Here is a 12,560-nt window from a genome sequence, read left to right as displayed (position 1 = left end):
AGGATTCTAGAGATAAAAGATGCTGAGTCCAAAGAGTGAACATACTTTATTTGATACACTAAGTGCTAGGGCACTTGAGCAGGTTTCAAGGCTCATCCTCAGATTCAGTTTGGTCTTTCCAGTCCGAGCTCTGCTGGTAGAGGGCTCCCGCCGTCTGCCTCCCTCTGGCTCCCCCATTCAGCATCTCTGATGGAAAGTCTTTCCTCTTTCCAGGGACACCGAGGCTCAGGACAGGGTGCACCCCTGAGCAGTCTAGCCCAACATGCTCTCCCAGCAGACACCCTGAGGCTGGGCCCAGAGGTGGCTGTCACAGCCTGTGTGACTGCCTTTCCTGGAGGACCAGGGTTTCCTCAGTGCACTTGGCCTGCATGTGGGGGGCGGTAAGCAGATGTCTGGTGCTCTTTAAGTTCAAAGGCATCATGGCCTTCCCTGTGGAACAAGGAGATGCAGATCAGAGATCACAGGTAGGCCCTGAGCACTAAAAGTCCCGCAGAACATTCCACCTGCACCCACCGGAAGCAGCGGACACAGTAGAGGTCTCCATCGCAGCCAGCGCAGCGCAGGGTGGCGTCTTCATTGCAGATGCAGCACCAGGGGAGCTCCTCTTCCTCAGCTGTAGGCCTGAGGGCCGTGGCCTGTGCCTTTGGGGAGCAGAGGGGAATGGGGGAAGGTACCTGATGGGGTATGGGTGGGAGGGCGGCTCCCGGGGCAGTCGGCCAGTCAAGAGGGAGCGTGTGGAAGCCACCCAGGGGTTTGTCTGGGGCTTTTCTCACCTCAGGCTCTGCCCTGCAGGCCTTGGCCTGGGCTTGGAGAACTGGCTCTGCAGGGATGTTAAAGCCGCTTGCCTCGTCCAGGGCAGCTTCTTCAGTGAGCTGTGGACAGGGCAAAGAGGTACAGCTCCCCACTTGTGGCCCAGGTCCACCCCCACACCCCCAAAGGGTCTGTGGCCTTAGCTTCTCAACCCATCTTCCTTTATCTGGTGCTTGTGGCTGCTGATACCCCATCTCAAGGGGCCAGCCAGGGTACAAGTCTGGGTCACAGGGACAGGGTGGCCCCAGCTAGAACAGCAGCCGTGGAGTGACTGGCCATTCAGTCCCAGAGTGGAGGCAGGTTGAACAGGGCCAGGTGGGTGGTGGGGCAATGTGGCAGGGACAGGACAGAGGTGGTCGGGTGGGTGAGGCAGGTTCACCTGTTGCAGGACTCTCTGGATAGCTTTCTCCTCATCCTCACTGTCATCACTGTCTGGGAGACGATAGTCTTGGAGGGTCACTTGAAGAGGGACAGAGGTAAGAGCAGGGGAGGAGGAGTGAGGTTGAGAGTTTGCCTGAGTGGCTGTTCTCTTGCCACCAGGAGCTGGTTCGGTTTCCAGGGCACTTGTTCCAGAGCTGAGCAGTCTCTGCAGCCAAACTGACCAGACTCCGCCCCTCCCTGCTCCACCCTGCGGGGCTGGGGGCGGGAACAAAAGGCTCTGCACCTGACCGGACTAAGGGTCCCCTGCCCACTGATGGCTGCCACTTATTCCTCCACCACTGCCTTGTTCCAGTTGTCCTCCAGGCTCTGGGCAGAGCTCCACAGACCCCTGGGCACAGGGACCCCCAGCACCTCACTGAGCCTGGCAGCCATTCTGCAGAGCTTGGCTTGGGGGTGGAGGTCAGGGGCTGCTCCCCAGTCTCTACCTCTGTCAGGGTCCTGTCCCTGCAGCACAGCCAGGCGTTTGGCAAGGGCCAGGATCTGCTCCTGCCTCGAGTTCTCCTCCTGCAGCTTGGCCGCTGCTTCTGCCAGCAGCCTGCTCTTCTCCCCATCCAGGGAGCAGGTGGCCTGCCCCTTGGAATCAGTGCTCTGGCCCCCTGGTCCGCCTTGGTTGAGGTCATTCTGGATGGACGTACCTGGAAGGAGCAGTACAGTCAGAGAGGCAGAGACATTCCAAGATCTCTCATCAGGAGCCACTAAGCCCATTTCTCAACTTTTTAATAAAAACCCACATATTGTCAGCTTTTAGTTCAGCACTAGCTCCTGTGGTTTATGCTACAAGTGAGTATTTCCTCCATTTTTCTCCCAATGTAAAAAACTGGTGATCTTAGATGTTTTTTCAACCACATTCATCCCCACCCACCTGATATTTTAACATGCCGTCCTTAGGAAAGGGATCAGGACACAGGGAGGCCAAGGTTCAGCCGGCGCCCCTGCCCTACAGGCTGGAACTGTCATTTCCAGGGAGCAGCACAGAGCAGACATGACAGAATCTGAGGTCTTGTGTATTGCTAGTTTAGAAGAATTTTGCGAGAGTGGGTATGGCTTTGACATGTTCTCTTCAGCTCAGTCTTAGGGCAAGAGTTTTGAAAGCAGACAGCTTTGGGTTCAAGTCCTAGCTTTGTTTCTTAATAGCTGTGACCTTGATCAAGTCCTTAAGCTTACCAGGTCTCAGTTTCCTCATTTATACAGTGCGGGTAATAACAGCATGTACCTCATGGGATTGCTGAGGATGTTTGATGAGACTGTGTCACTAAGGCAGGGTTTCTCAATGTCGGTTCTGTTGACATTCTGGGCAGGATAAGTCTTTGCTGTGGGGCTCTCCTGTGCACTGTGTGACGTTTTAGCAGCACCCCTAGCTTCTGCTCACTAGATGCCAGCTGTACTTTCTGAGTTGTGATAATCAAAGGGTCACTAGACATTGTCAAATGGACCCTGATGGGGGCTGAAAACCACTGTTTTGAAGCCTTTGAAGAGCACAGTCCAACAGGATTTTTTATGATGATGGAAATATTCCATATCATGGTTACATTTGTGCTGTCCAAGATGGTAGCCAGCACTTGAAATATGGCCAGTACCACTGAGGGGACCGAATTTTAATTAAATTATTTATTTTTAAAGATTTTATTTATCCATTGTTAGAGAGGGGAAGGGAGGAAGAGAGGAACATCAGTGCGTGGTTGCCTCTTGTGCACCCCCCACTGGAGACCTGGCCCACAACCCAGGCACGTGCTCTGACTGGGAATGGAACCAGTGACCCTCTGGTTTGCAGGCCAATGCTCAATCTACTGAGCCACACCAGGGCTGAATTTTAGTGAAATTTAAACAGCCTCTTCCTCCTCCTTAGCATCATCATTCAAAGAACATTCACTGAGCACTTATTGTGAGCCAGGCAGGGTCCTAAGAGCTTATTGGATTATTTCATTTACTCCACACAACTTCCCCACGAGGCTGGTTTTACCACATGCACCTCCATTTTACAGATGAGGAAAGTGACACTTTCCCAGGGTCACACAACTAGTAAGCCGTAGGACAGAGAATCCCTGACTGATTCTAAAGCCCACACACTCACCCACGAGGCTTATATTGGCTCCCAATGAAGTAAACACTCAATAAATGGTAGCTCTTATAGTGTTGATTGTTCTCTGATTTCTGTTCACCTCCCAAAGGGTGGGTAGTTGACCCTCCTCACCTGGGGAGAGAGGGCCAGTCCCTGGGGGCCCAGGTGGAGAAGTTACCTTGGCCTCCTCGCTCCCAGCTCTCATCAATAGCCACCTCTGCGGTCAGCCGTGTCAGCAGATCCTGTGCTTGCTGGGCCTGGGTCCTGATATCTGGTGTTTGATGCACCTGCTCAGAGGGGAGAGCCTCAATGGGGATTAGGATGTGGGGAAGCCATACCTTAAGGTCTGGAGCAGTCTATGTCAGAGGTCAATGCTGAAGTTCCCAAAGCTCAGGGAAAGGGGGATTAATCCAGGGCCCACAAAATCGAATAGGTCTGACATTCCCCAATAGGGCTGAGGGGCCACTCTTTCCTGCCCCATCCAAACCTGCCTGTTTCTAGTTCCTTGGCCTGGCAGCAGACCTTAGAATCTGGAGCTGGGGGTCAGAAGCGTGCCAACTCCTACAGAGTACATAGGCATATAAGTACTAGGACCCCCTTCCCTCTCAAGCCATAGCACTTACCGGCTGGGAGGTGCGAGAAGGCGGAACTCTGCCCTGCAGTGCAGCAAGCCGTGCCTCCATCTCCTGGGTGGAAGGGATGGAACCCTGGGGTTCATCTCTGAGCGCAGCCAGCCTGGCTTCTATCTCTGCCTGTGAGGGCACTGACTCTGCAAGTGGCATGGGGAACCATGTAAGATCCAGAGAAATCCCAGTACCCAGAGCCTTTAGGCCATGCTGCCTGCCTGCACTCACTGGGTTTCTTTTCCTGGCGGAGCCGTGCTAGGCGCTCAGCGATGAGTTGGTCTTGCTTGGTCAGTCCCTGCCTCTGGGGAGCGTTGGGCTTCTGCTTGGCTTCCAAGGCTGCCACACGCCTAGCAGAACATGGGATAAATGCTCTTGGAGAAGGCAGAAGGGAGGGGTGAAGGAACCCACTCACTTTTTCCTATTCAAATCACTCTAGGCACCTAGAGAGGCCTTTGATGGACAATCTTCTGTGGCCCTCAGCACACTGTCCTGCAACTCAACCTAGCTGCCCAGATGGAGGGTCCAAGTGACAGGGCAATGTCTATCAAGAACTTTCTCTGGGGAGAGGGCTAATGAGCTGCTTTCTGATCTCAAGAAGTCAGGCAGGAGCCTGGGAGGTGGATATTCTCCTGACCCCGTGTTCATCTGATCTAGAGAATGGGAAGAGAGCACTGTGCTGGGGCTCCTTTGTCTTTTCCCCAACCACATTTGTCTCTGTCCCTTCACCACTTACTTCTTATAGTTCTGAGGTGGTGACCACTTGGAGGCATTGGCAGAAGATCCTCTGTAGGAAAAAAATCTGGTTTCAGAAGTCCTGCCATCTGCCAGTCATTGCCACCAACCCCAAACACTCCCTGGGCTGACCTCTGACCACAGAGCACAGGCTGCAAGGCCTGGCCAGCTGCCTGCTGCCATACCTGGCTGAATCCTCACCAAGTTGGCTCCTCACCTGGTCAGGACCTCATGGCATTGTTTGCAGACTTTCTGTTGGCTGTTCCCAGCCTGGGGCACCACTGCACTGAAGCTAAGGCAGCCAGAACAGTAGGCCCGGCCACAGTTCTTACAGCCATTCTGTAAGAAACACAAAGCAGCATTATTCACCTCTCAGCTGCCCTTGCAGGCTCTTCCCTAGGTCTCTCTGAGCACACACACACAGAACACACTAAAGTTGTGACCAGCTGCTGGAAGAGGATGAAGAGTGGGGCCCCTGAGGCCTGGGGAGACACAAGGGTGGAGAGTAAAGTGATTCTAACTTGGCACACAGAAATCAGTCTCCAGTCTTTCATTCAAATCAAGTCAAGCTTCACGCAAAATCTCCATGCTTTCTTTCTACTCTGTCTTCAATTCCCTGACACTGGAATGTAGAAGACAAATAGGCAAAGCCCCCTCCCTGGTCACTGACTCTTTAACAAAGGAGAATCAGAGAGAATGCAGAGCTCATGCCCCTTCTGTTCTAGCAGACATGGAGGGAAGCTTGGCTCAGGATGGAATGATAACAATAGCCTCCATTTATTAAGCACTTACTGTGTGTCAGGCACTAAGCTTAGTATTTAACATTCATCAGCTGATTTAATTCTCACAATTTCTATACACTATTTTACATGATCCTGATGCCCTATTTTAGGTGGGGTCAGAGAGGTTACATTACTCGCCTAAACACAGGTCACCCTGTGAATGAGACAGATTCTCTCTCTCCTCCCTTCCTTCTATCTCTAAAATCAATACCACTAATAAAAAGACAACAGAGCTCAAATTTGAATGCTGGCCACCCTGATTTCCAAATCTAGGTTTCTAAGTACTATCAGCCTCCCAACGTGCTCTTTATTCATCCTATTTAGTTCCTATCTCTTGGTCACAGCTGAGGCAGAGCAAGCCTGCAGTTTACCAGGGAAACCTGGATGGTCTGTGCTGAACACAGGAGAGGTTTTGCTATGGTGCCCTGCGGGCAGGAGAAAGGCCGGTAATCTAACTCAAGAAGCCTGGGAAAGGCAGGTTTAGTGATGATGAAGATTCCAGCGGGGAGAGAGTAACGGGGCTTGGTGTTGTAGAGAGTGTGTTACCACAGGGCTGCGGAGAAGCAGGGCTGAAGAGAGGAAACAGCTGGTGCCTACACTTGGCACACAGAAAAGTCTAGCTTTCCAAAAACGACAGAAGCGTGCTTTACAATTTATAGAGAACTTTTACCTCCAGCACTTCATTGGACCCACAACACCAGCCCCGCGAGCGAGGGAGTGTTAGTCCCATTTTACAGAAATGAAAACTAAGGCTCAGTGACTTAATCAAAGCCATACTGCTGGAAAGGGGCGGTAAAACCAATCTACGGGCTTCAAGTCCCGTGTTTTTCCCTCCACTCTGCGTCCTCCTTGGCCCTCCAGCCCACAGGGAGAGATGACTTGCCTCCTTCTTGAAAAAGGTGAACTTGACAGCGCAGCCGTAGCACCTACTCTCCATCCTGGTTTCCTGGCGTGGCGCGGCTCGGGTCAGCAGAGCTGCGACCACATCTGCAAGGTTCAGGGCCCCTTGGACCGTCACTCAACCTCGCCCCTTTCTCCCACGCCCACTCGCACCGTCCAGCTACGGTCTCCCGCAAAGGACTTGAGACCCCCCCACCCTAATCGCCGAGCGACAGCGGCGGGAGCCGGGGGCTGCTGGGAGTCGTAGTTCATTCACTGTGGCCCGCTTCCCTCAGAGGCAGTCAAGCTCGACCCGGAACACATTTCCCAGGAGGCTAAGCGTCATTCAGCCTGAGCAGCGCCGACAGTCCTCGCGCACGCCTAGACTTGGGAGTTGTAGTACGAGTCCGGTCAGGGTTGCAACTATGGCGGTGACCAAGGAGCTCTTACAGATGGACTTGTACGCGCTGCTAGGTATTGAGGAGAAGGCAGCGGACAAGGAGGTGAGAACGGTGGCGAGGAGGGCCAGTCTCGAGAGGTCTGGCAGCCCTCCCTGTCTTGGCATCTAACCCGCAGCCGGCACCCACTTTCTAGGTTCGACCGGGCCCTGGGCCGGTAGCGAGGGGAGGCTTGACGGCTTCAGAAGGTGGGCTCCTAGACCATTCGAGGGTGCTCTGGGAGCCTCACGAGCAAGAGGGGATCATAGAAGAGAGGCTCCTCGCGCTGGGTCCTCTGCTGTCCCACTGGCCCTTGTCTAGCAGAGGCGGCAGGGTGAGCCGAAGACGGAACCCTAGTCTCTGGGCCTGCGCAGGGTTAGTTCGCCTCTAATTCCGTTTGTCTTGACTGTAGATATTTAAGTCTCTTCTGAAAGCTGATTTAACTCCTCTTGGAGCCTAGATCTCAAGGCCCCTCCACTCCTTTTCACCTCCTCCTTGATGTTGACACTTGTGGCTCCGCCATCTCTGTTTTCTTTTCCACCCCTCCCCGTTGACTCTTTTCAAGTAACAGATGCTCAGGTGTGGTCCTCTACATTTGCTAGTGGGCCAAAGGAAGGAGGACCAGGTGGGTAAGGCAGATGGCCTGAAGTTCCACAGGAAGTTGTTGATAAAGGTGCCAGGGAGTGGGACACTGGTCAAGCTGTAATTAATATTTCTGTTATTGCCCTGGCTGGTGTAGCTCAGTGGATTGAGCGTAGGCTGCGAACCAAAGGGTCGCCAGTTCGATTCCCAGTCAGGGCATATGCCTGGGTTGCTGGCCAGGTCCCCAGTGGGGCGGGGGGGGGGGGGAGCGGGAGAGACAACCGCACATTGATATTTCTCTCCTTCTCTTCCCTTCTCTCTAAAAATGAATAAATAAAATCTTAAAAAAAATAAGATGTCCCTGGAGCAAAGGAAGGGCAGGTAACGTCATACTGCTTTCCACAGTGGCTGCACCAATCTGCATTCCCACATTCCCTCCAACAGTGCAGGAGGGTTCCCCTTTCTCCACATCCTCACCAGTACTTGTTTGTTCATTTATTGGTGATAGCCATTCTGACTGGTGTGAGGTGTTATCTCATCATGGTTTTCTTTTCTTTGTTTATCCTCACCTGAGGACATTTTTTAAATTGCTTTTAGAGAGAGAGGAAGGGAGAGAGGAACATCGATATGAAAGAGAATTGTCGATTTGGTTGCCTCCCATTCGCCCCCAGCCCAGACCAGGACTGGAGATCCAGCCACAACCTAGGCATGTGCCCTGACTAGGGATCTAACCACAACCTTTTGGTCACAGGATAAGGCTCCAACCACCTGAGCCACACTAGCCAGGGCTGTCATTGTGCTTTTTAAATTGCATTTCTTGATGCAATTAAAGGTTGATCATTTTTTCATATGTCTATTGGCCATCTGTATGTCTTCTCTGGAGAAATGTCTAATTGGGTCCTCTGCTGACTTTTTAATTGGATTTTATTTTAGTGTTGAGTTATATGAGTTCTTTATATTTTTGGATATTAATCCCTTATCAGATGTATTATTGGCGAATAAGTTCTCCCAGTAAGTGATTTTTTTTTCATTTTGTTGATGGTTTCCTTTGTTGTGCAAAAACTTTAGTTTAATATAGTACCATTTGTTTATTTTTTATTTTATTTCCCTTGCACTAAGAGATATATTAGAAAAATATTGCTACAAGAAATGTGGAAGATTTTACTGCCTAGATTTTTTTCTATCTAGGATTTTTATGATTTTCAGTCTAACATTTAAGTCTTTTATCTATTTTGAGTTTATTCTTCCGTATGGTGTAAGGTGTCTAGCTTCATTTTTTTGCACATATCTGTCCAATTTTCCCAACACCATTTATCAAATAGACTATCTTTACTTCATTGTATGTTCTTGCTTCCTTTGTCCAATACTGTATTGTTTGACTCTAAAGGCATAGGTTTATTTCTGTGTTATCTAGTCCGTTCCATTGACCTCAGTGTCTGTTTTCATGCCTGTACCATGTTGTTTTGGTTACTGTGGCCTTGTAGTGTAGTTTGATATCAGGTAGCATGATTCCTTCAATTTTGTTCTTTTTTCTCAAGAATGCTGTGGCTCTTCTGAGCCACAGAAGTTCCATGTAAATTTTTGGAATGTTTGTTCTAGTTCTATAAAATACACCATTGGAATCTTGATAGGAATTGCATTGAATCTATAGATTGTTTTGGATAGTATGGACATTTTAATGATGATAATTTTTCCTGTGCATGACCATGGTATGTGCTTCCACTTCTTTTTATGTTCTTCAGTTTTTTTCTTCAGTGTCTTATAATTTTCTGAGTACAGGTGTTTTACATCCTTGGTTAAATTTATTCCTAGGTACTGAATTTTTCAGACTGTAAGACATACCAGACCATAAGATACACCTAGGTTTTAGAGGAGGAAAATAGGAAAACAATTTTTGAAGCAAAAAATGTGGTAAAGTATTTAATAACATAAATAACATAGGCCACCCCCCCATAGCGAGCTAGGTAAGCTACATTCGGACTATAAGACACACCCCCGTTCCTCCCAAATTTGCAGGGTGTGTCTTATAGTCCCCAAAATATGGTATTTTATTTACTTTTTGATGCAATTGTAAATAGGATTGTATTCTTAGTTTCCCTTTCTGATAGTTCATTATTGGTATATAAAAATGCAATTGATTTCTGGATATTTATTTTATATCTTGTTAATTTACTGAATTCATTTATCAGTTCTAGTAGTGTTTTGGTGGAATCTTTAGGGTTCGTTATGTACAGTATCATGATATTTGTAAATAATGACAGTTTTACTTCTTCTTTTCTAATTTGGATGCCTTTTATTTCTTCTTTTTATCTGGCTTCTGTGGCTGGGACTTCTTATACTATGTTGAATAAGAGGTGAAAGCAGACATCTATGCCTTGTTTTCAGCCTTAAGGGAAATGCTTGTAGTTCTTGCCCATTGAATATGATGGGTTTGTCATACATGGCCTTGATTGCATTGAGGTATGTTCCCGATATTCCCACTTTGCTAAGAGTTTTTATCATAAATACGTGATGAATTTTGTCAAATGCTTTTTCTACATCTATTTATGTGATTTTGTAGGCTTTCCCCTTCATTTTGTTTATGTGGTGCATCATGGTTATTGGTTTGCAGCTATTGTACCAGCCCTGCATCACTGGAATAAATCCCACTTGATCATGTTGTATGATCTTTTTAATGTATTGCTGGATCTGGTTTGGTAATATTTTGTTGAAGATTTCAGCATCTATGTTCATCAGGGATATTGACTGATAATTTCCTTTCTTTGCAGTGTCTTTATCTGGTTTTAGAGTTAGGATAATGCTGGCCTTATAAAATAAACTTTGGTGTTTTCCCTCCTCTTGATTTTTTTTGGAATAGTTTCAGATGGATAGATGTTAGTTCTTTGAATGTTTGGTGAAATTTACCTGTGAAGCCATCCTGTTCAGAACTTTTGTTATTGGAAGTTTTTTGATTACTGCTTTAAATTCTCTTGTCGTAATCTGTCTATTCAGATTCTCTGATTCGGTTTTGGAAGCTTTTGTGTTTCTAAGGAATTTATACATTTCATCCAGATTGTCCATATATTTGTAATAATTTCTTACAATCCTTTGTATTTCTTAGGTGTCATTTGTTACTTCTCTTTCATTTCTGATTTTATTTATTTGGGTTCTCTCTCTTTTTCTCTTGAGGAGTCTAGGTAAAGGTTTGTCAATCTCGTTTAGCTTTTCAAAGAACCAGCTCTTGGTTTCATTGATCTTTTGTAATTTTTTAGACTATATTTTACATCTGCTCTGATTTTTTTTAATCCTTACCTAAAGATATGTTTATTGATTTTAGAGAGAAAGGAAGTGGGGGTGGGTAGAGAGAGAGAAACATTGATGTGAGAAAGAAACATCGATCAGTTTGGGTATCGAACCCGCAACTTAGTATGTGCCTTGACCGGAAATTGAACCCCTGACCTTTTGGTGTATGGGATGATGCTCCAAACAACTAAGCCACCTGACCAGGACTGCTCTAATCTTTATTATTTCCTTTCTTCTACTCATTTTGGCCTTTGTTTGTTGTTCTTTTCCAAGTTCCTTTAAGTGTAAACTTAGAATGTTTATTGGAGGTTTTTTGTTTCTTTTTAAAGATATTTTATTTATTTATTGTTAGAGAGAGGGGAAGGAAGGGAGGAAGAGAGGGGGAGAAACACTGATATGTAAGAGAAACATTGATCGGTTGCCTCTTGCATGCCCCCATTTGGGGACCTGGCCTAGTCCCAGGCATGTGCCCTGATCAGGTATTGAACCAGTGACCTTTCATTCTGTAGGATGATGCCCAACCCACTGAGCTACACCAGTCAGGACTTTTTTGCTTCTTGAGATTGGCCTGTAATGCTGTGTAATGCTTTTAGGACTGCTTTTGCAGTGTCCTATAGATTTTAGGTTGTTGTGTTCTCATTTTCATTTGCTTCAAGATATCTTTTGTTGTCTTCCTTGATCTCATTGTTAAGCCATTCGTTGTGTAGTAAAATATTATTTAGCCTTCATGTCTTTGTGTGTTTTTCATTTTTTTCTTGTGGTTAATTTCTGGTTTCATACCATTATGGTCAGAGAAGATGCTTGATAGGATTTCAATCTTCTTAAATTTATTGAGACTTGTTTTGTGTACTAATGTGTTCTATCCTAGAAAATTTCCATGTGTACTTGAAAAGAATGTATATTCTGCTGATCTGGGGTGAAATGCTCTGAAGATATTAATTAAATCCATCTGATCTAGTGTGTCTTTTAAGGCTGCTGTTTTCTGGATGATCTTTTGTCTGGAAGATCCATTCATTGATGTCAGGGGGATGTTGAAATCCCCCACTATGACTGTATTACTGTCAGTTTCTCCCTTTATGTCCATCAAGATTTGCTTCACATATTTAGGTGCTCCTATGTTGGGTGCATAATGTTTACTAAGGTTATATCTTCTTGTTGGATTGTTCCCTTTACCATATCCTTCTTTGTCTTTTACTATAGCCTTGATTTTAAAGTCTGTTTTGTCAAATATAAGTGTTGCTACCCAGCTTTTTTTCCTTTCCATTTGCATGAAAAATCTTTTTCCATCCCTTTACTGTAGTCCGTCTGGATCTTTCGTTTTGAGGTGGGTTTCTTGTAGACAGCATATATATGGGTCTTGTTTTCTTATCTATTCGACTACCTTATGTCTTTTGATTAGAGGACTTAAGCCATTTACATTTGAAGTGATTATCGATAGGTACATGTTTATTGCCATTTCAATCTCTTAACTGTGTTCCTCTGTTTTTTGTTTGTTTTTTTAAAGAAGTCCCTGTAACATTTCTTGGAACACTGGTTTGGTGGTAATTAACTTTTTTAGCTTGTTCTTGTCTTGGAAGCTCTTTGTTTCTCTTTCTTTTTTTTTTGTTGTTTGTTTGTTTTTGTTTTTTTGTTTGTTTGTTTGTTTCTCTTTCAATTTTAAATGACAGCCTTGCTGGGTGAAGTGGTCTTGGTTGTAGGGCTTTGCTTTTCATCACTTTGAATATTCCATGCCAATCCCCTCTGGCCTGAAATGTTTCCATTGAGAAATCAGCTGTCAGTCTTAATGAGAGCTCCTTTGTAGGTAAATGTCTTCCTCTTGCTGCTTTTAAGATTTTCTCTTTGTCTTTAACCTTTGCCAGTTTAATTATGATGTGTCTTGGTGTGGGCCTCCTTGGGTTCATCTTGTTTGGGACTCTCTGTGCTTCCTGGA

General features: G+C 46.5%; 2 protein-coding genes across 5 annotated transcripts in view; one reads left to right on the top strand and one right to left on the bottom strand.

Moving 5' to 3' along the window:
• Positions 1-27: 27 nt before the first annotated feature.
• Positions 28-6,527, bottom strand: ZFYVE19 (zinc finger FYVE-type containing 19). Of its 2 annotated transcripts, none has more exons than XM_028506896.2 (11): positions 6,334-6,527; positions 4,886-5,007; positions 4,670-4,720; positions 4,165-4,283; positions 3,934-4,079; positions 3,489-3,597; positions 1,677-1,886; positions 1,190-1,269; positions 774-872; positions 514-641; positions 28-429 (listed from the first exon to the last, which is right to left on the bottom strand). In XM_028506896.2, the coding sequence occupies exons 1-11, from the start codon at positions 6,385-6,387 to the stop codon at positions 351-353; spliced, it is 1,197 nt and encodes a 398-aa protein (XP_028362697.1). In that variant the 5' UTR covers positions 6,388-6,527; the 3' UTR covers positions 28-350. The 2 variants fall into 2 exon arrangements, with proteins under 2 accessions (XP_028362697.1, XP_035887703.1); XM_036031810.1 differs by having other exon boundaries at positions 3,489-3,600; positions 6,334-6,503.
• A 172-nt stretch (positions 6,528-6,699) lies between these two features.
• DNAJC17 (DnaJ heat shock protein family (Hsp40) member C17) overlaps positions 6,700-12,560 on the top strand; it is a 29,006-nt gene continuing 23,145 nt past the window's right edge. For 2 of the 3 annotated variants that reach the window (XM_036031820.1, XM_036031825.1), the window contains exon 1: positions 6,700-6,832. In XM_036031820.1, coding sequence (XP_035887713.1) covers positions 6,755-6,832 — 78 coding nt within the window. In that variant the 5' untranslated portion in view covers positions 6,700-6,754. The remainder of the gene's footprint in view (positions 6,833-12,560) is intronic. The other variant, XM_028506897.2, reaches the window with a different exon arrangement.

The sequence above is a fragment of the Phyllostomus discolor genome, chromosome 1, assembly GCF_004126475.2.
Source record: "Phyllostomus discolor isolate MPI-MPIP mPhyDis1 chromosome 1, mPhyDis1.pri.v3, whole genome shotgun sequence".
NCBI lineage: Eukaryota > Metazoa > Chordata > Mammalia > Chiroptera > Phyllostomidae > Phyllostomus > Phyllostomus discolor.
Note: the sequence above shows the minus strand (reverse complement) of the source record. Positions and strands in the feature narration are given on the sequence as shown.

Bases quoted from the DNA above. Each gene is read 5' to 3' on its own strand.
- ZFYVE19 (XM_036031810.1), bottom strand. From the start codon at position 6,387: ATGGAGAGTAGGTGCTACGGCTGCGCTGTCAAGTTCACCTTTTTCAAG. The intron at 1,887-3,488 runs GTAACTTCTCCA...TGCTCCTTCCAG, and splicing joins CTGGGAGCGAGGAGGCCAAG to GTACGTCCATCCAGAATGAC. The intron at 430-513 runs GTGGGTGCAGGT...CTTGTTCCACAG, and splicing joins TACTGTGTCCGCTGCTTCCG to GGAAGGCCATGATGCCTTTG.